Genomic DNA, 23,056 nt, shown 5'->3' with positions numbered 1-23,056 from the left:
CATGTCATGAGTGATGTCACTGACCATGTCATGAGTGATGTAATATGTGACGTAATCAGCAGTGCATTGCGGGCGCGCGGGTTATAGTTAGCTGAACTAACTATAACGGGGGAATTTAAATGGTTTTGTATGAGTGAAAAGTCCAGCTAAGTATAACGCCCCTGAAACCTATGGTTTTTTCAGTGAATTTCTAAGGTTTTTTAAATGCTAATTCCTAACTATAACTTGCCTGAAACCTATGTTTTTTTTCAGTGAATATACATATATATATATATATATATTATCTACTGGCGGTCGCCAGTAGATAGTTATAGTTACAACCTAGTTTCCATAGAAAATCTCAAAATTCTATTTTGAATAACTTTGGCGCCGGTTGACGAATCCTCGTGAAATTTTCAAAACTAATGGGGCGCTCCGTTCAGCTCCTACCCTGAAAGTCTCGGGGTGATTCATCAAGCGGGGGCCGAGAAAAAAGGGGGGTCCCAAAACGCGTTTTCCCCATGCATTTTTCCATAGGACCTTTAGACACAGCTACAGCCAGAACGGCTGAACAGAATTACTTGAAATTTGGCAAAGAGGTAGTCCTCAGGTCAGGCATGTGCCTTTTGCATATGTGGTGTAAATCCGTTCAGTAGTTCCTGAGAAAATCAAAAGTAAAATCATATACATATCTGGGCGGAGCCTAACCACACTTCTCATTGTGAGATCTGATTGGCTGTCAGCACTTCATCCAAGAAGTGTTGGCAGCCATCTTGGGATCAATATAAATGATAGCACCTCATTGAAAAGCATTGCAGTTAATAGAAGGTTTTAAGACCTTAGTTACATTATAAATCATTTGTTGATGGTACCATACTCATTTTAGGAATTGTAGTATGTTCTAAGGTGATTTTACCATGTGGAAAAGCCTTCTGCTGGGATATCATGAATCATGTTTGAGAGAAAACTATTTTCACATGCTTTTCCCACAGAGGTTTGGAAGGTGATCTATAAGCTAAACTGAGAGCATATTTTCTGTAAATTCACATTATCTTTCTCAGTCATGTGAGAATGAAGTCTGACATTCTCAGTAAAACATGTACATCCAACAAGGGCAGAGACTGTCAGTTGATTCCTTTGTGTTCTACTGCAGCTTCCCAGAGTGTTCCAAAGAACAACTAGAGCGCTAACAGTCTTACTTATGACAAAGGTATGGCACACCTGAAGCCATCTTGATTGGAATAAAGTGGTAACATTTAAAACATTTAATTTAAAAAGGAACTAAATGAGAGGGTTCATTTTGCCATAGAATGTATGATTAGTGCTGCAGAAAGAAAAATTAGGGCATATTTTGAGTGACTTCTCAAATCCTCTTCTATTTCATTAAAGAATTCTGACATGCAGACTGAAACATGCACTTTCAATACCAGCAGCAGACTTCCCTGGTGAGCAGTAGCTTTACTACAGTGATCTAATGAGCAACTAGAGTGCTACCATTCAGAATTTATGAAAAATGTGGGACACATCTGAATGCCTTCTTGATGGAATCAAAGTAAACAAGCATTGAAAATGCAATAGGTCTCGCCCTCGTTTAAGTTAAAGCAATTCTGTTTGTAATTAGGTGGCTTTTTAGCTTTGCTTGTATTAGAGTTTTTCAAACTTTCATGTACATACCATGCATATGTATGCATATATGTATATGTTTGCATGAATTTATATAGATATGGAGATTATATTTATATGTTTATATATTCACTGAAAAAACCATAGGTTTCACACACGTTATAGTTATGAATTAGCATTTAAAAAACCTTGCAAATTCACTTAAAAAACCATAGGTTTCACACATGTTATAGTTAGCTGGACATTTCACTCGTAAAAAACCAATGAAATTCCCCCGTTATAGTTAGTGCAGGCAACTATAACTCACGCGACCGCAATCCTCAGCTAATGACGTCAGATATTACATCACTGTATTTAGACACTTATTTACCCATGTCTTCTTCCATTAATCTTTAGCTATACATATATTACAAATATTTATTTTTCATAAAGACACAAATGTCATCAGTGATGTAATATCTGACGTCATTAGCAGAGGATTGCGGTCGCGTGAGTTATAGTTGCCTGCACTAACTATAACGGGGGAATTTCATTGGTTTTTTACGAGTGAAATGTCCAGCTAACTATAACATGTGTGAAACCTATGGTTTTTTAAGTGAATAGATAGATAGATAGATAGATAGATAGATAGATAGATAGATAGATAGATAGATAGATAGATAGATAGATAGATAGATAGATAGATAGATAGATAGATAGATAGATAGATAGATAGATAGATAGAAAGATAGATAGATAGATAGATAGATAGATAGATAGATAGATAGATAGATAGATAGATAGATAGATAGATAGATAGATAGATAGATAGATAGATATAACTCAATAGAAAAATCAATTGAAGACACATTAGTATTAGGGCACTCTTGTGTCTCTGGCATTAAGAAGTGAACGTTTTTGCAAATTTTGTCTTCTTTGTCCTTCCATGCACGCGATCTAAGTTTTAGTGAGTTTGAAATTATGGTGCTAAAATTAGTTTTTGAAAGTGGCTTCACTATATCAGTTGGAGGGGCACGCAAAGGGCAGCTATTCCTGAGCAATGAAGCAGGCCCATTAGAAAATCTATATTTTCGGTTCAAATCCGGGTAGGTGGGGAGGACTGTGTTTCAAAAGTACAGAAGTAGCCATGAAAGAGTCGCATTTCTATGAAGAAAATAAGCTGAGGGATGTATGAAGCATGGGATGAAGAGAGAGTGACTGATATTACCACATAAGAGCACAGGGTGAGAGTGATCGCAGAGGGCATGAAAAGCTGATGTTGAAGCTAGTTGGTAGGTACATTTGGAACCAATTGTTTCAAAGCGAGGGAAGGAATGTTAGGGACCTGTGCTACAGACATAAAGGTAAAAACAACAGTTGATGGAGAGAATGCAGAATAATGCCATACATTCACCCCAGTACAGAGATCTGGGCCTAAATCCATCGTTTTTTTGCTCACCATGCCATTCCAGTTTGAACCCACCATATACAAATCAGTCTTGACCCTGTGCCTCATGGGAACAGTGCAGCCCGAACTGCCAAGCCAGGTCCTCCCTGGACTGGAAACAAGCAGCCTAGGACCGGTTTGGGGGTTTCACCCATCTTCAGCCAGGATAGCTTGATTCCAGTGGCATGGAGAGCACGGTACCCAGGTCAGGGCATACCCGTCCCACTTGGGGTGACAAATGCAAAAACAACAGTTGATGGACAAAATGCAAAACAATGTCATACATTCACCCCAGTACAGAGATCTGGGCCTAAATCCATCGTTGTTTTGCTCACCATGCCATTCCAGTTTGATCCCAGCCATATGCGATTCAGTCTTGACCCTGTGCCTCATGGGAACAGTCCAGCCCGAACTGCTAAGCCAGGTCCTCCCTGGACTGGAAACAAGCAGCCTAGGACTGGTTTTGGGGTTTCACCCCTCTTCAGCCAGGATAGCTTGATTCCAGTGGCATGGAGAGCACGGGACCCACTTCTGAGCATACCCGTCATACACGGGGTGACAAATGCAAAAACAACAGTTGATGGACAAAATACAGAACAATGTCATACATTCACCCCAGTACAGGGATGACCTGGCCTGGCAGTTCGGTCTGGACTGTTCCAATTAGACACAGGGTCAAGACTGATTTGCATATGGCTGGATCCAAACTGGGGTGACGTAGTGGGCAGAAGAATGATGGATTTAACCCAGATCTTTTCACTGGGGGAGAATGTTTGCATTGTCAGCATTCCGTCCATCATTTGTTTGCTGTAACACTTTTCACCCTAAGTGGGATGGGGATGCCCAGACGTGGGTCCTTTGCTCACTGTGCCACTGGATTCAAGCTAGCCTGGCTGAAGAAGGGTGATATACTCTGCAACCGGTCCCAGGATGCTTGTTTCCGGTCCAGGGAGGACCTGGCCTGGCAGTTCGGCCTGGACTGTTCCCAAGAGGCACAGGGTCAAGACTGATTTGCATATGGCTGGGTCCAAACTGGGGTGGCGTAGTGGGCAGAAGAACGATGGATTTAAACCAGATCTTTTGACTGGGGGAGAATGTTTGCATTGTCAGCATTCCTCCATCATTTGTTTACTGTAACACAGATATAAAGGTGGCATGAAGGAACAAGTCAAATAATGTGAGAGCAGTGTGACGATCTAGCCTCTAGTCTGATTGGATTCCCTAAATGGTGTGAGAAAGAAAGTGAGGAAAAGTGGGATTAGAGAGGCTCTGCAGAAGGAAAGTCGTCACAGTATATAAAGAAAGACTTGCAAAGCTTGAGATGAAACACAGGGGAGAGAATTATGACACTGGTGACTAGTAGTGGTGAGTAAAAGTGTTTTTAGTGTAAGTGAAAGGTCATCTAAATGGTGTTGAAATGCGTGGGACAGAGGTAGGTCAGAGTCTGCCAGAGGGATGGCCAAGACTTTTTAAAGTACATGTATAGAGTTAAAGAAGAAGTTGGCTGAGTAACGGTAGAGATATGCTTCATTTTTAATGGCCTTACATCAATACATGGACATCTTTGCGTCCTAGTAACCTCAGACACTTTGAACTCTCTGCTGATATCCCCCATGATAACCTCAACATACACTTCAAGAAATTCTGCAAGCTCTCTGGAACCCCGAAGTGCATTCTATAAGCGCTGCACATACCGTCAAATAAGCAAATGCACACCTCATGAGCTGGACTGATATTATAGAGTAAGATGATGAGTGTGCTGGGCTTGGGGTATAGAGATTTAGGGCCATATGTAGGTAGCCTAACATTTACCACTTCATAAATACCGAATTTTACCGATTCGGTATTTATGAAGTGGTAAATGATATGTAGGTAATCCATCGGTAATATTTACCGATTCGGAATGGGTCGGTAATTTAGAATCGGTATTTACCGATTCGGTAATGATGCATACCTTCCCATTGATTCCTATGGGCCAGGAGGCCCATAGGAATCAATGGGAAGCCAGTTACCATTACCGAATAGGTAAATACCGATTCGGTAATGGGGGGAGCACAATCAAGGGTGGCAGGGTGTCACAGTGACACCCTGTTGCACCCCTGATTCCTGCATGTGTGCACATGTGGCGCACATACATGCCCTAAGGGCATGTATGTCTGCCACATGGCACTGTTAGTCCAGCAAAATATTGCTTTTTGCAATGTATTCGTTATTTAGCACCAACATATCTTTGGTGCTAAATACCGAATTATTTTCCCTACACAATTGAGTGTCACCTACATATCATTTCAGGATTCGGTATTTACCGAATCGGTAATGTGCCCCCTACATAGCAAAAGCCTAAATACCGGTCGGTAACGGGATATTTACCGAAAATCGGCCGTTACCGACCGGTATTAGGCTTCCTACATATGGCCCTTAGTCTTGCATCATTGCTGGTAAAACGGGTATTGTGGAGTGCTGGAGTTATGCCCGCAGTTCAAGACCCGGTTTTTGAAGCAGCAAAATATCAAAAACAACACTACAGAGACCTTTGGCATTGTTCGGGTTCCAACTACTAAACCATGCCCCCAGGGATGAGACATTGGCAACAGTTTGTTTGCACAGAGCTGTGATGCAATATTTCTCTTTAGTTTACTGTTGTGTGCTAAATGTAGGTTTGCAGTATAAATAAGAGATGAAGGCAGACAGTACGAGCATTCCCAGTCAGGCCTCGGCCTCCACCACACACCACCATGGATACCAGTGCTCTCCTCAGCATTCTCTTATCCACCTTCATCTCATTGCTGCTTCTCTATTCAGTGTGGAAAAAGAAAAACAAGTGGAGGAACATGCCACCCGGACCCACCCCATGGCCAATTATTGGAAACATGATGGAGGTGAAATTGACAGACATAATCAAGTCAATGGTGGAGGTGAGTCTCTCTCTAAACATTTCCACATGCTCCCTGAATTCAAAATATGGCTGACACTTGTACCTGCCTTCTGTTAGTTGTCTCCCCAGATTCTGCCAAGGGTTCACGTTACCAGAAAACACTGCAGAAAATACACTGTAAACTCGTACTTTTCGTCTACCATACAAAGATGTATTAATCCCACTGCAGGGAATGACCCCCATAATTAGAATTGATCATTGCACTTTCGGATAGGTATCACAATATATTCGAAAAGCACAGCTTGTGAGTCAATAATTTGCTAGTCTTTTACTTGACAGTGTTTTGTTTAAAGTTGGCCAAATGTGGGGACATGCATGTCTGGGTCTGGTACCTAGGTGGGCCAATACCGCCACTGCTGGGGCCTGTGTTCACCCTCATGGTCACAGGTTCAAATCCCAGCGGGTTCGCTCAGCCTTTCATCTATCTGAGGTTGATAAAATGAGTACCATTGAGTTGGGTAACAATAAACATCTGTTATTCAGCACCAAGATGCCTATGAGTGAACGTGCGCTTTACAAATACATATGTTATGTTAGATCATCACTGCCTATTTAAAGCTTCCAATTGAATTTCATTCTTTGTAGAAGTATCTTATGTGAATGTCCTGAAACTCTGGCATGGGTTGCCCTCCAAACCCCACTGACCATTGTTAGACGACTCCTCTTTAGATTATACATTCCTCAATGCACTCATCTTCATCAATTATGTTGCTCGCCTCTTCAACCCACATTTTTTAAATACAACAATCTGACTGCTATGTCATCATAAACATATTTACCCACGTTAAATGCGCAGTGTTCATACCAACGTATTCAATTGGTATTTAAAATAAACCTAAGCAAGATGGAGGGATGTACACCAAGCTGCTGAGCAACATTGGGGGCTGAATGCATGTGTATGTTCTCTTAAACACCCTTGGCCCAGTTTACCAAATAGATGATAAATCTGCTCCTGTAATTTTATGTCCACTTGTGGGTCTAGATTTACTATGCTTGGGATTCACATACATCACCAGAATTACATTTGGAAAAGCTGCCTTAGGGAATGTTATGAGACAGTTCTCCCTTTACAAAGTTCGCCATTCTCTGCAGAGAACAAGTAGTTTTGATATGCCCCCAAGAAAACTGGGGTGCTCTGCACTCTTTCCAACCCTGGAAGTGGAAGGTATTCATGGACTTTGATGGAATACACCACCAATCATTTCCAAGGTGGAAAGGAGGCGGCTAGGAGTGCACATTCACAAGTGTGGGTGTTACCGAACTTTCAATGTAGACCATGGGTGCTCACAAACTTTCTGTCGGGGGCCAAAATTACAGTGTGGTTTGCGGCCGAGAGCCTCACCGATAGGGGTGGGGGTCAGTGGGGGGCAGGGTCAGTGGGGGGGCGGGGCCAGAGTAAAAAAATTAAACCCGCTTCTAAACATTAGACGATGCGACAATGCTGTATTTCAAAAGCAAATGTAACTACAAAGGCTCATTTCGATAATACATTTTTATTAGCAGACAATAGCAATCTTAAGAGACATTGCATAGCTTCATACACACTTTGACCCCAATTCCATCACAGTCGCTCTCTCTCTCTCATTCTCTTTCTCCCTCTCAGTCAGTCTCTCTCCGCCAGTCAGTCTCTCTCTCTGTCAGTCAGTCTCTCTCAGTCAGTCAGTCTCTCCCTCTGTCAGTCATTCGGTCTCTCTGTCAGTCAGTCTCTCTCTCGCTATCAGTCAGTCAGTCAGTCTCTTTCAGTCATTCTCTCTCTCAGTCAGTCAGTCTCTCTGTCAGTCTCTCTCTGTCAGTCTCTCTGTCTCTCTATCTCTCAGTTTCTATCTCTCTCTCTCTCTCTGTCAGTCTCTCTCTCTCTCTGTCAGTCTCTCTCTGTCAGTCAGTCTCTCTCTTTGTTAGTCAGTCTCTCTCTCTCTGTCAGTCTTTCTCTTAGTCAGTCTCTCTCAGTCAGTCAGTCCCTCTCTCAGCCAGTCAGTCTCTCTCTCTCTCTCTCTCTCTCTCTCAGTCAGTCTCTCTCTCTGTCAGTCAGTCTCTCCTAGTCAGTCAGTCTCTCCATCTGTCAGTCATTCAGTCTCTCTGTCAGTCATTCAGTCTCTCTCTCTCTATCAGTCAGTCTCTCTCTCTCTGTCAGTCAGTCGCTTTCTGTCAGTCAGTCTCTCTCTCGGTCAGTCATTCTCTCTCTCTCTGTCACTCTCTTTCTCTCTCTCTGTCAGTCTCTCTCTGTCAGTCTCTCTCTCTCTGTCAATCAGTCTCTCTCTCTCTCTGTCAGTCTCTCTCTGTCAGTCTCTCTCTGTCAGTCAATCTCTCTCTCTCAGTCAGTCAGTCTCTCTCTGTCAGTCAGTCTCCCTCAATCAGTCAGACAGTCTCTCTCTTTGTCGGTCAGTCTCTCTCTTTGTCAGTCAGTCTCTCGCTCTCTCTGTCAGCCTCTCTCTCTGTCAGTCTCTCTCTCTCTCTCTCTCTCAGTCGGTCAGTCTCTCTTAGTCAGTCTCTCACTCTCAGTCAGTCTCTCTCAGTCAGTCAGTCTCTCTCTGTGTCAGTCTCTCTCTGTCAGTCTCTCTCAGTCAGTCAGTCTCTCTCTGTCAGTCAGTCGCTCTCAGTCTCATTCTCTCTCTCTCTCTCTCTGTCTGTCTTTCTCAATCAGTCTCTCTCTCAGTCAGCCTCTCTCTCTCAGTCAGTCTCTCTCTCTCTGTCACTCAATCTCTCTCTCTGTCACTCAGTCTCTCTCTCTATCTCTGTCACTCAGTCTCTCAGTCTCTCTCTCTCTGCCAGTCTCTCTCTCTGTCAGTCTCTCTCTCGGTCAATATCTCAGTCAAGTCAGTCTCTCCTCCACTGTCTCTCTCCACTGTCTCTCCCCACTGTCTCTCCCTCTCTCCACTCTCTTTCTCTCTCCACTCTCTCTCTCCACTCTCTCTATCTCCACTTTCTCGCTCTCCACTCTCTCTCACTCTCCACTCTCTCTGGGGGGGCCATGGGTTCATTACCTGCAAGGTCCGCGGGCCGCCAAGAAAGGCCTGCCGGGCCACTGGAGGCCCGTGGGCCGTACTATGAGTACCACGGATGTAGACCATACCCTTGACAACCCACTTCCCACCCCTTGAGTGGGATTAACACGTTTGAATTATTCTGCACTTATGGTGGGGAAATCAAAAAATATAAATGCCTATACGAAAGGCACCAACCCCTATGTGGATTCCTACGAGGCACAGGAAAAGTTTTATCTTTGTGAATTGGCTCACTGTTTCTGGTGCGTTTTAGAAAGCAATGGATATTCAAGTGCCTGGCACACAATTCACTATTATTTCGATGGCTTACCATTTTAGGTTTCAATGTTGCGAGGCACTTTAAGAAAAATATTTTTAATGTTCGAGGCACAAATTAATAATAATTGATCTTTGAACGGCACTTAATGCTCTTTGGAGCACTTTCACAACATTTAGGCCCTTATTCACAAAAGCCTTTTTGAAGTACATAATACCTTATACATACTTTACATACTCCTAAATTCCATTCACATACCTCCAGCTGGAGACCACTACCACCTCCTCCCCTTTCTTTTCTGTAAGGAGATCTCCATGCAGTGGCTCTCTTCACTGGTAAGTAGAGGTTTTATAGGTAAATGTGGAAGTCATTACTACAAGAGAGGTTGGGTTTAGGGAAATTAAAGAAGTGGTTTAGGGAAGGGTGTGCAAAAAACACACATACCCACAAATGAGCACGACTATTCCTGTTTCCAAACTACATTTGCTTCTGTACTAATGTCAAAACAGGCTTACACATTGTCCAGCCCAGCTTTGGCCAACCTCCAATGCTGCAACATACCCCTCATAGAATTCATTAAAGGCAAGAAATATAAGTAGTACTTATGTAATCATATAAAATAAATGATATTGAATACCTTTTTTAATTCAACTTTATGTTAATTAATATACCGTTTATTAATGTATATATTTTAAAATAAAACGCATTATATGCTATTTGTTTAATGTACATCGTAACAGTTAAATACAATCTATTGTAAAATTATATATTTTATGATAAGTTATATGTTAAAAAAGAAACAAATTACAATTTAAATATTGCACAAACCGCTTCCAATACTGAGATATTTTCAACGCAGATTACACTGTAAGGGGGCAGGAGGAAGAATAAAATGTATTTTCATTTGATAAAAAAATGATTTAAATGAAAATGTAAATATTGAATTAGGTTAAAATATAATAATATGTTTAGTAAAGTGTGTTGTACCTTGTTACGGTGGTAGTCATATGTTAATAGAACTTAGGCAAATGTCTTTCAATAATTAAAGAAATACATTTTTTTATAAAAAATATATTTTCTTAATGTACCAATACTTTTTTCTAGAGAGACACCTGCCCTGGTGACAGATGTCCACAAACAGGTAGAACGCTACTGTAAGGAGCTTTACGGTTGTAAAATCGGTAGCAGGCGTCTCCATACCCTCATTTTAGTGGTTGGAGACTTGTAGGCCTAAACCTAGATGGGGACCTCTACACGGAAATGGTTAATGCCGTCCATGAGCAGAGCCACAGCTAGATGTAGAACTTCATGTGCAGAGATCTCTGCGTGTAAGCGTACCTTTATGAATAGGGTCCAGAGTGTTTAACCTGGAAATGGGACATAATATGCAAAATAGATATTCAACACACCAAATTCAGCATATTTGGCTTTTTGGGGGGGACTCTACCCCCAATGAATTTCAGCAGGTTTGACCAGCTGAAATGTATCAAAGGAAAACATCAGGTGCATTATAATTGTCAAACAATTAAGAATTCCGATCTTTTAGCAAACTCCTGTTTGCGCATTGATGAGAACCAGGGAAAACACCTTCGATTTATCAAGAGGAGCGCACAGACTCAGTGCATGTACTTGGAGGTTCTGTGCGCTATACAGTAAGGGGGAAGATGTGGAAAAATAGTGGATGGGATGAAAAGCGAAATCACAAAAAACAAGGGTGGCTATACTGCATCGTTTTCAAATGATCCCTAAAATGGTGAAACACGTGACAAGGAAGCTGGTCTCAAGGCTGCATTCTATGACTGCGATATGTATGATAAGGCAGGTAGAGACAATAGACACCTACCTCCATGTGGGATCCGGTATAGGTAGATTTCCATGGAAGAGTGGTTTGCTGTTTAGTTAGAAAACTGAATTTTTGAAGTCGCTCTTGAAGACAGTAGCGGAGCGAAGGCACAATAATGACCGCTATAGACCTTCTTCACCAGCATTCCAATGTTTCCTTTCTGTTTCTCACCGTTGCATGCAGAACATTCTACCCTCGGTGGGTAAAATGTTCTAATAACATATAGCCCTTCTACCCCAGGCTGTATTGGTGGTTGAAAATCCTCTCCCTCGTAACAGAACCTTGCTTGTGGGTCAGGCCTATAACGCAGTCATAGGACCTATAATAACTAGTTTAGCCCCCCTCAGCCATGATATAGTTGTCAGTTGTAAATATTTCAGAAAGTGTCTGAAAACTTTAACCGCATCGCTTCTCATGACGGAACCACTCCGTCATGAGCCACGGGCGCCGTGTGGTCATGACGGAGTGGTTCCGTTATGCTGCGGCCGTTGGCGGCCGCTCCGCCCACGCGGCGCTGATTCCCCGCCTGTGCTCCGTCATGAGCACAGCGCGCCCGTGGAACATGACGGAGTGGTTCCGTCACGAGCATGGCGGCACCGCGCTGCCCCCAAACCCCCCCAGCGCCGCGGCAAAATTCGTGCCGCGGCGAAGGGGGTTAATCTTTTTTTTGTTTTTAAAATTTTTTTTATTTTATCACCAGCAAATTAAGTACATACAAAGCTCATGAGATTAGAGAAGAAAATAAACAGCAACCTTAGGGTTAAACATATGACATAAAAGACTGTAAATTAAACAGGTTACAGAATAACAAATTCATTATTAAAGGAGACAATTATGAGTAACCTAAAAGACTGAGCATCTATCTTTCCAATTTTCCGATAGAGTGTCCGTAGTGTACTATACATTTAGTTTCCTTCCGTCCATTTTTTAATAGGGGCCCAGATGTTTCCCCCCAATCTTCTTGCTCTCAGTCCTTTTTTAATATACCCCTTTTAGGTCTCGCCTAGCGTTTCAGTGCATGCGCTGCTCGCTCGGCAAGATTTATTGTTAAGGTGGACTTTCATTTCCATTGGCTGGCGTCCCAGTCTCTGAATTATGTTCCCAAATTAATTTCAAACTTTTCTTTGCCACTTTTAAAGTAATTGAATAGTGTTTTTGTTCCCATTTCCTGCCTTATTTTCTATTGCATGGTGTTGCTGAAATTAAAAAAAAGTGTGTGATCCTGTGCAAAAACCCATCCTTTATTTGCTGCCTTTCTTATTTGAAGTGGAACACTGCGGGCCTCTCATCTGAGTAGCTTCTTGTTGGCCTGTGGGAAAGACTTTTGAGAATGTCGCAGTGTGTGACTGAACTAGTCTGAACACTGTGGCTGACAGAAGGAGTGGCGGCCGAGGCCTTCGCTGACACTGCGCCATTCTTCCCGTTCGGCCCCCCTGTCACGGCTAATGTGCTGAGAGGAATGGTCGCGTTACAGGATGTTGACACCCAGTGAAATGAGGCACGTATCAGAGAAGCCCTCAACAAATCAATCCCTTCTGGGCACGAACGGAGTTGGCCAGAACTGTGCTTAACTCTGATCTGTTCCGTTTCTTAAAAAAAAAAAAAAAAAAGGTGGTGTGTTGTTCATCTTTACCGCAGCTAAGCAAAAGGTTGACTAGCACGAAAGGTTTCTTTTTCCCCTTGCTTTGTTTAGGCACTCTGTAAGTGTTTACTTACGTAATTGCACAAGCGCGGTCCGCTTCGGCCGCGCTTGTTTTAAAGGTGACCCAATCGTGGCTGCGGGTGTGTGAAGCCCAAGCTTGCGTACATGTGTCTTCACACTTATAGTGCCTCGGCAGCCGTGAAGTGGCCGAGAGATGCTTGAAGTAAAGCTTTAGTGTGTGTGTTCCTGGGGGCCCCCAGGGGCACGCTTGCTGGTGCTGGTCGATAAATAATGCATTTACCGCCCCCCCTCCTTGCTGTGTTTCCTGGCAGTGTGGCGTACACACTGTTTGCGCCAGTCGTGCTCTGCCAGCGGTAGCGCCGGAGTACACTTTGGCAGCAGAGGCGCTGTGTGTGAACATTATTTTAAAGGAGCTGGTCTGGACTCCATGCCCCCCTCCCCCATGGCACACTGTGCAGATGGTCAGTGTCTACAACCGGACATTGATATTCATCGGAGGGAGCTCAGTGCGGTCTGTGACCTCATATAACCTCAGTGCTGATGGAGAGCAGGCAGCTCCGGCTCAGAGCCAGACTGAGGTACCCTGGCACCAGAGCTCGGGGCTTGTGACCACCGGAGGTGCCCCCGGGCACCAAAGTATAGGACTTCAGGACTGTCACCACCCTTGCACCTCCTGGCACCGGACTTCAGTACTATGGCAGTGCCGATCCTCTGCACACCTGGCACCAGCCTTCAGTACTATGACAGTACCAGTCCTCTGCACCCCTGGCACCAGGTTTCAGTACTGTTACCACCCCTGCACTTCCTGGCACAAGACTTCAGTACTATCACAGTAACCCTTCCTCCACACCCCTGGCATCAGCCTTCAATACTAGCACAGTAGGGGTTTTGTGCTCCCCTGATACCAGGCTTCAGTGCTGTCACTGCCCCTGCACCCCCTGCCACCAGACTTCAGTACTATCACAGTACCGGGCCCTATACCTTCTGGCACCAAACTTCAGTACTGTCAACACCTGTACACCTCCTGGCAACGGACTTCATTACTGGCACCACCCCTGCACCTCTTGGCACGATACGTCAGTACTATCACAGTACCGGTCCTCTGCACCTCCTGGCACCAGGCTTCAGTACTGTCACCACCACCCTGTACTCCTTGGCACCAGTCCTCTGCACCCTAAACTGGAGCAGTGCGCCCCCTTGCTACTGACTCTCCCCCCAACTCTTCACGCCCCGCACCAGATCCTGCTCGCGGCTGAACTTATAGCAATACTCCCCTGCCGACTGCCAGAGAATAGTACTGATTCTTAAATCTAGCGCCTCCACCGCTTCCAATACTGAGATATTTTCAACGCAGATTACACTGTAAGGGGGCAGGAGGAAGAAGAAAATGTATTTTCATTTGATTAAAAAATGATTTAAATGAAAATGTAAATATTGAATTAGGTTAAAATATAATAATATGTTTGGTAAAGTGTGTTGTACCTTGTTACGGTGGTAGTCATATGTAAATAGAACTTAGGCAAATGTCTTTCAATAATTAAAGAAATACATTTTTTTATAAAAAATATATTTTCTTAATGTACCAATACTTTTTTCTAGAGAGACACCTGCCCTGGTGACAGATGTCCACAAACAGGTAGAACGCTACTATAAGGAGCTTTACGGTTGTAAAATCGGTAGCAGGCGTCTCCATACCCTCATTTTAGTGGTTGGAGACTTGTAGGCCTAAACCTAGATGGGGACCTCTACACGGAAATGGTTAATGCCGTCCATGAGCAGAGCCACAGCTAGATGTAGAACTTCATGTGCAGAGATCTCTGCGTGTAAGCGTACCTTTATGAATAGGGTCCAGAGTGTTTAACCTGGAAATGGGTCATAATATGCAAAATAGATATTCAACACACCAAATTCAGCATATTTGGCTTTTTGGGGGGGGACTCTACCCCCAATGAATTTCAGCAGGTTTGACCAGCTGAAATGTATCAAAGGAAAACATCAGGTGCATTATAATTGTCAAACAATTAAGAATTCCGATCTTTTAGCAAACTCCTGTTTGCGCATTGATGAGAACCAGGGAAAACACCTTCGATTTATCAAGAGGAGCGCACAGACTCAGTGCATGTACTTGGAGGTTCTGTGCGCTATACAGTAAGGGGGAAGATGTGGAAAAATAGTGGATGGGATGAAAAGCGAAATCACAAAAAACAAGGGTGGCTATACTGCATCGTTTTCAAATGATCCCTAAAATGGTGAAACACGTGACAAGGAAGCTGGTCTCAAGGCTGCATTCTATGACTGCGATATGTATGATAAGGCAGGTAGAGACAATAGACACCTACCTCCAAGTGGGATCTGGTATAGGTAGATTTCCATGGAAGAGTGGTTTGCTGTTTAGTTAGAAAACTGAATTTTTGACGTCGCTCTTGAAGACAGTAGAGGAGCGAAGGCACAATAATGACCGCTATAGACCTTCTTCACCTGCATTCCAATGTTTCCTTTCTGTTTCTCACCGTTGCATGCAGAACATTCTACCCTCGGTGGGTAAAATGTTCTAATAACATATAGCCCTTCTACCCCAGGCTGTATTGGTGGTTGAAGATCCTCTCCCTCGTAACAGAACCTTGCTTGTGGGTCAGGCCTATAACGCAGTCATAGGACCTATAATAACTAGTTTAGCCCCCCCTCAGCCATGATATAGTTGTCAGTTGTAAATATTTCAGAAAGTGTCTGAAAACTTTAACCGCATCGCTTCTCATGACGGAACCACTCCGTCATGAGCCACGGGCGCCGTGTGCTCATGACGGAGTGGTTCCGTCATGCTGCGGCCGTTGGCGTCCGCTCCGCCCACGCGGCGCTGATTCCCCGCCTGTGCGCGAGTGGGCGGAGTCGTGACGGAACCACTCCGTCATGAGCACAGCGCGCCCGTGGCTTATGACGGAGTGGTTCCGTCACGAGCATGGCGGCGCCGCGCTGCCCCCAAACCCCCCCCAGCGCCGCGGCAAAATTCGTGCCGCAGCGAAGGGGTTAATCTTTTTTTTGTTTTTAAATATTTTTTTATTTTATCACCAGCAAATTAAGTACATACAAAGTTCATGAGAATAGAGAAGAAAATAAACAGCAACCTTAGGGTTAAACATATGACATAAAAGACTGTAAATTAAACAGGTTACAGAATAACAAATTCATTATTAAAGGAGACAATTATGAGTAACCTAAAAGACTGAGCATCTATCTTTCCAATTTTCCGATAGAGTGTCCGTAGTGTACTATACATTTAGTTTCCTTCCTTCCATTTTTTAATAGGGGCCCAGATGTTTACCCCCAATCTTCTTGCTCTCAGTCCTTTTTTAATATACCCCTTTTAGGTCTCGCCTAGCGTTGCAGTGCATGCGCTGCTTGCTCGGCAAGATTTATTGTTAAGGTGTACTTTCATTACCATTGGCTGGTGTCACCGTTTATGCTAAACGGTGGCCTGCCATTGGAAATGAGGGTTTTTGGTTCACGCCCTTTCGCCTCCGATCCGGAGTCGGTGGCCTGCTTTGCTGCTGTCGCAAAGCACTTTCTTATCTTTATGGGGCTATGTGTTTCTAATTATAGACCGATAAAGACAAGAGATCGATGCTTGCTTTATTTTGCAAGAGACCAATGCTTTTCTACATATCAAAAGGAGGGTGCAATTATCTTAAAAGTAAATTGTAGCGCTGCAAGCCTTTGCTCCCAGTCTCTGAATTATGTTCCCAAATTAATTTCAAACTTTTTTTTGCCACTTTTAAAGTAATTGAATAGTGTTTTTGTTCCCATTTCCTGCCTTATTTTCTATTGCATGGTGTTGCTGAAATAAAAAAAAAGTGTGTGATCCTGTGCAAAAACCCATCCTTTATTTGCAGCCTTTCTGATTTGTAGTGGAACACTGCAGGCCTCTCATCTGAGTAGCTTCTTGTTGGCCTGTGGGAAAGCCTTTTGAGAATGTCGCAGTGTGTGACTGAACCTGTCTGAACACTGTGGCTGACAGAAGGAGCGGCGGCCGAGGCCTTCGCTGACACTGCGCCATTCTTCCCGTTCGGCCCCCCTGTCACGGCTAACGTGCTGAGAGGAATGGTCGCGTCACAGGATGTTGACGCCCAGTGAAATGAGGCATGTATCAGAGAAGCCCTCACCAAATCAATCCCTGCTGGGCACGAACGGAGTTGGCCAGAACTGTGCTTAACCTTGATTTGTTCCGTTTCTTTAAAAAAAAAAAAGAAAAAGGGTGGTGTGTTGTTCATCTTTACCGCAGCTAAGCAAAAGGTTGACTAGCACGAAAGGTTTCTTTTTTCCCCTTGTTTTGTTTAGGCACTCAGTAAGTGTTTATTTACGTAATTGCACAAGCGCGGTCCGCTTCGGCCGCGCTTGTTTTAAAGGTGACCCAATCGTGGCTGCGGGTGTGTGAAGCACAAGCTTGCGTACATGTGTCTTCACACTTATAGTGCCTCGGCAGCCGTGAAGTGGCCGAGAGATGCTTGAAGTAAAGCTTTAGTGTGTGTGTTCCTGGGGGCCCCCAGGGGCACGCTTGCCGGTGCTGGTCGATAAATAATGCATTTACCGCCCCCCTTCCTTGCTGTGTTTCCTGGCAGTGTGGCGTACACACTGTTAGCGCCAGTCGTGCTCTGCCAACGCTAGCGCCGGAGTACACTTTGGCAGCAGAGGCGCTGTGTGTGAACATTATTTTAAAGGAGCTGGTCTGGACTCCATGCCCCCCTCCCCCATGGCACGCTGTGTAGATGGACAGTGTCTACAACCGGACCTTGATATTCATCGGAGGGAGCTCAGTGCGGTCTGCGACATCATATAACCTCAGTGCTGATGGAGAGCAGGCAGCTCCGGCTCAGAGCCAGACTGAGGTACCCGGGCACCAGAGCTCGGGGCTTGTGACCACCGGAGGCGCCCCCGGGCACCGGAGTAAAGGACTTCAGGACTGTCACCACCCTTGCACCTCCTGGCACCGGACTTCAGTACTATGACAGTGCTGATCCTCTGCACACCTGGCACCAGCCTTCAGTACTATGACAGTACCAGTCCTCTGCACCCCTGGCACCAGGTTTCAGTACTGTTACCACCCCTGCACTTCCTGGTACAAGACTTCAGTACTATCACAGTAACCCTTCCTCCACACCCCTGGCATCAGCCTTCAATACTATCGCAGTAGGGGTTTTGTGCTCCCCTGGCACCAGGCTTCAGTGCTGTCACTGCCCCTGCACCCCCTGCCACCAGACTTCAGTACTATCACAGTACCGGGCCCTATACCTTCTGGCACCAAACTTCAGTACTGTCAACACCCGTACACCTCCTGGCACCGGACTTCATTACTGGCACCACCCCTGCACCTCTTGGCATGATACATCAGTACTATCACAGTACCGGTCCTCTGCACCCCTGGCACCAGGTTTCAGTACTGTTACCACCCCTGCACTTCCTGGTACAAGACTTCAGTACTATCACAGTAACCCTTCCTCCACACCCCTGGCATCAGCCTTCAATACTATCACAGTAGGGGTTTTGTGCTCCCCTGGCACCAGGCTTCAGTGCTGTCACTGCCCCTGCACCCCCTGCCACCAGACTTCAGTACTATCACAGTACCGGGCCCTATACCTTCTGGCACCAAACTTCAGTACTGTCAACACCCGTACACCTCCTGGCACCGGACTTCATTACTGGCACCACCCCTGCACCTCTTGGCATGATACATCAGTACTATCACAGTACCGGTCCTCTGCACCTCCTGGCACCAGGCTTCAGTACTGTCACCACCACCCTGTACTCCCTAGCACCAGTCCTCTGCACCCTAAACTGGAGCAGTGCGCCCCCTTGCTACTGACTCTCCCCCCAACTCTTCACGCCCCGCACCAGATCCTGCTCGCGGCTGAATTTATAGCAATACTGCCCTCCCGACTGCCGGAGAATAGTACTGATTCTTAAATCTAGCGCCTCCATGTGCTGTGTGCGCCTCGAGGCATCTCTGGAGAACTGAGCAAACTATTGCTTCTATATATCCTTGTGTAACGCAATAATGGCTCTGCAGAGAGGCCTTTCACGGAGCACGTTCACCCTTCCTCCTCGTGGGGCCTCGTGCACAGACAGGCCCCTCAAAGGAAGCACCGAGGAGAAAAAAAATGGGAATACATTTTACAGCGTGGAATTATGTCTCAATATTCAAGTTAGCACCCCAGGGTTTGTTTTTGGCTTGACTGGGCTCTGCTAAGTTTAAAAACGTCTTTCTAGGCAGAGGAACAAATGGACATGCGAAGACAGATGAAAACAGCAAAAGGTGCAACTGTCACGAAGCTTAGAAATCAAGAAATTGGCAACTTGACGGGCTAAAAAACGGGAAACCCTTAACCAGCCCCGCTAGTGACCTCTTTTGCTACAACCAAACCCTCCTCAGGCTGTGGGGCGATCGGTATGTTCCTGGCGGCCCCCAAGCCTCACTTAGAACGTTCCCAAAGTTCCTGGCACGTGTTTTCCATTGGAGGTTGTGGGGTCCATAAAGAAGCGAGTCCATAGGGCAGTGGTCTCCAACTGTGTCAATGCCGCGTCCCTCAGTGGAAGAAAAATCATTAGGCCCCCCTCAGAATTTTTCACAATTTTTGATTAAATTGCTAATGTTTAAATACGTATAGACTCATTTTAAACGTTGGAGTGAAGTTTTGTTACCGTTTTAAAAATGCAGTCAAATACATGATCGGCAAACTTACTCCTCTGGTCGAGCAGGCCTTACTAAGATGTAAACGTATCACTTTTTTTTAATATAAATTATACATTTTCAACATGCTGCAGAACATTTACAATGCTCTACAACACATATTAACAAGCATTTGCAATGCAATATGTCTCGCATTTACGTGAGTTTAAGCTATTGGCATTGTAAATAACAATGCCTTTTATTTATGTTTTAAAAACGGAACAAAAATAAATGCATTGTCATTTACAATGTCAATAGCTCAAACTCACGTAAATGCGAGACCTAATGCATTGCAAATGCTTGTTCTAAATTATAGATGGCTAATAGCCTCCCTAGCCATTGCTGAAATCTCGGTGGGATCCAACCAAGCTGAAGCAATGCATATTCTGACCACTGCCAAAGCTCTAAAAAGAAAATGACAGTGGTCCTCTGGTGCATCATCTTTACTGACTACCAGCAATATAAGTTGTGTTGTAAGGTTTGTTTTTATGTTTAGCGATAACTTCAGGAACTTTTCAATTTCACCTAACCAGGTACCTAATAAAAGACCCATGTACCATGTTGGCCTCGGTACTATTGCAGCAGGGGCATGTGATCCCATCCGGCCCACCCCATTGTGGAATTCTAGCCGTGGTATAATATAATAAAAACAGTGTTTTGTAGTGTTGTGCCTGTAATCCTGCAGAGTGGAGCACAGTCATTCCAAGTTCTAGGGAATCTAAAAATATGTCATGCACTGTGCCCAGCTTCTGTTCCCATTTCAACTCAAATTTCTCGAGGTCATCATGGGTAAGCAAAATCAATTTTGAGTAAATTTGGCTGATTGTGTACCCTTCATCACACTGAACCATATCCACAACACTATTATTGTTAAAGCCCCTTGTGACTCCCTACTTGTTCGTTAAATAGCCCTGGATTTGTAGATATTTGAAAAAATCCCTGGAGCGTACCCGGAATCCGCCTTGGATATCACTAAATGATAGCATCCCCGATGTGTCTAGCAAGTCTCTTATCAAACAAATACCTGCATCCTCCCATCTTGACATATTATTATCCCTAAAAATATCTGGCAGTAGTGGATTTTTAAAAGGTTGAGTATAATAATTCAGCCTACCAACCCGAATTTTCTTTAAACGGCAACCCAGATCTTAAAAGCAGCATGCAAAGTTTTAAATCTAACCTTTTTGTAGTAGCTTGGCTCACTGTAATTCAAAAAGCAGCTATGAGAGGCGTCACCTATCAGTAGCTCATATACATCTTCTGTCCCATACAGGTTCCTCTGCTCTTCCCTTTTCCACCCCAGCAGCACCCGCAAGTATTGTAAAGTGGCGGCCCAATAATACTATTTTAGATCGGGAATACCCCATCCTTCTTCTCCCTTGCTAATGTACAAAATGATAGTGCCCTTCTAGTCTTACCATGTGACCAGATAAACCTATTGAGCATGTTTTCCATCCCTTTGAGCCAGCACTTCCCAAACTCTAGGGGGATGGCCCTAAAGAGATATAATACCTTGGGAAGAAATAACATCTTAATTACGTTACATCTACCTACAATCGAGAAATGAAGATTGTGCCACCTGTCAAAGTAATTTTTCCCTTTCCTTATTACTGGGGCGATATTTACTTCCACTATTTGCTCAAGGTCAAATGTAATATTTATCCCAAAATATGTAGCCATTTTTGTGACTCGTGTATCCTCCAAGACAACCAAACTGTTAGCAACTATTTGAGTTTTCTGCTGGTTAAGCTTATACCCTGAAATTAACCAAAATGCTACAGCTTCTTTACCTACTGCAGTAACTGCAGTCTAAGGATCAGGTGTAACAACCGCCAGGTCGTCCGCATATGCAAGAATTTTAGTTTCCAACTCCCAAAATCTCATCGGTTTGATTGTTTCATTCATTAAATTCTTCGGATCAGTGGGTCTACATATATAGCAAAGAGTAACAGGGAACAAGGACACCCCTGCCTGGTTCACCTTGTGATCTGTTTTGGTTCCGTGTAACCTCCATTTATTCTAACATGGGCCACTGGATTCTTATATAAACCCATGATTGCTTTAATGAATCCTTTTCCTACCCCATACTATTCGAGGGTGCCCCACAAATAGTCCCAGGAGACCATATCAAACGTTTTCTCAGCGTCGAAAATTATCCATGCCATTGGGTCTCCTGAGACTCTGCAGCGTCAAAAAATGTTATTACCCTGCGCACATGCTCAGTAGTTCCTCTGCCGGGTATAAACCCGTGCTATTGGGGATGAATCACTTTGCTAATGATTGAGCTTAGTCGTGTAGCAAATGTTTTTGAGAAGATTTAGGAGTCACTGTTCATAAGAGTGATAGGTCTGTATGAGCCTGGTTCCTGCAGAGGTTTGCCTTTCTTTAAAAAAACGACTATTGGTGCCTGGGCTCAGGACTCGGGTATAGAGCTCCCTCCTTGCGCCTACCTGAACGTTTGTATCATGTCCTGTTTTAATAAATGGTGAAAAAGTTTTATAAAATTCCAGGGGGATCTGATCTGGCCCCACTGCCTTCCCAGATGGAAGATTCTTCAGGGTATTATATATTTCCTCTTCTGACAAGCCCGCCTCCAATGCTTCTATATCATTAGTGGTGAATTGCTCTATTTGGATATCATTCAAATACTCCCTAAGGGAGTTTCGTAGCGGGTCGAGTTCCTCCTGATAAAGTTCACTATAATATTTACGAAATTCTTCCCGTATACCCAGAGGTTCTTTGACCAGATTCCCACCTTTATCCTGTATCTTGGTTATCTCCCACATCACCCTCCTCTGCCTCGTCCGTACTGCCAACATATGTCCCACTTGCTCGCTAAGTTCATAGCACCTCCTGGCACCATGCCCGATATTTCTCGGCCCCTTTGGTCATTGAGATTCCCCCAATGTCTGCTTTGGTTACCACTATTTTATGTATCCAGCTCTCTAGGGGCACCCTTCGTGCTATTGCCCTGGTCAGTTCCTCTTTCAAGTCTGCCAGTGCATTATATAACGTGTCTGCTCGTTCTAATTCATTTTTTTGCCACTGGGCACTGTAGCTCGGCGTCTACCCCCTGACCCTGGCTTTAAATGCATCCTATACCATTCCACTGCTAGCACTGTCCATAATAATAAAAAAAATAAACTCAATCCAGGAATTCATGTGAGCAATGTAGTCTGGGTCTTTCAACAAACCTCTCTCAAATGTCCAGACTGACTCTTTTCTTTCACCCCCCCTGAAATTAACCATTAATACTAATGGATTTTGATCTGATATCACACTGGGGTGCTTTTATATGGCACTGTCTGAGGCTAAATGATATGAAGTAAAAAAATAATCTAATCTTGCTACCATTTTATGCGGCGCTGAATAATATGTGCTCTGGGGATCAGACACTTTGGTCTGGGTCCAAATACCCACTAATCCGTTATCTTGGATCAGAGAGAGCAAAGCCCTGCACACCTTGTTCTTAAGACTAAGGGTAGGCGGAATTTGCGAAATAGACTTTTGCAAATTATCGCGAAATTGCGCAAAATCTCCGCAAGCATGCGCAACTTTCGCGAAGATACGGAGATTGCTTTTGCCGCCCGTTCGCGATGTGTTTTTGCATG

At 44.3% G+C, this 23,056-nt stretch overlaps 1 protein-coding gene across 1 annotated transcript in view; it reads left to right on the top strand.

Moving 5' to 3' along the window:
• LOC146798112 (cytochrome P450 2G1-like) overlaps positions 1-23,056 on the top strand; it is a 1,220,160-nt gene that overhangs the window by 891,108 nt on the left and 305,996 nt on the right. Inside the window, exon 11 of the mRNA XM_085625336.1 lies at positions 5,856-5,943. Coding sequence (XP_085481462.1) covers positions 5,856-5,943 — 88 coding nt within the window. The remainder of the gene's footprint in view (positions 1-5,855; positions 5,944-23,056) is intronic.

Source organism: Triturus cristatus, chromosome 9 (genome assembly GCF_964204655.1).
Source record: "Triturus cristatus chromosome 9, aTriCri1.1, whole genome shotgun sequence".
Taxonomy (NCBI): domain Eukaryota; kingdom Metazoa; phylum Chordata; class Amphibia; order Caudata; family Salamandridae; genus Triturus; species Triturus cristatus.
Note: the sequence above shows the minus strand (reverse complement) of the source record. Positions and strands in the feature narration are given on the sequence as shown.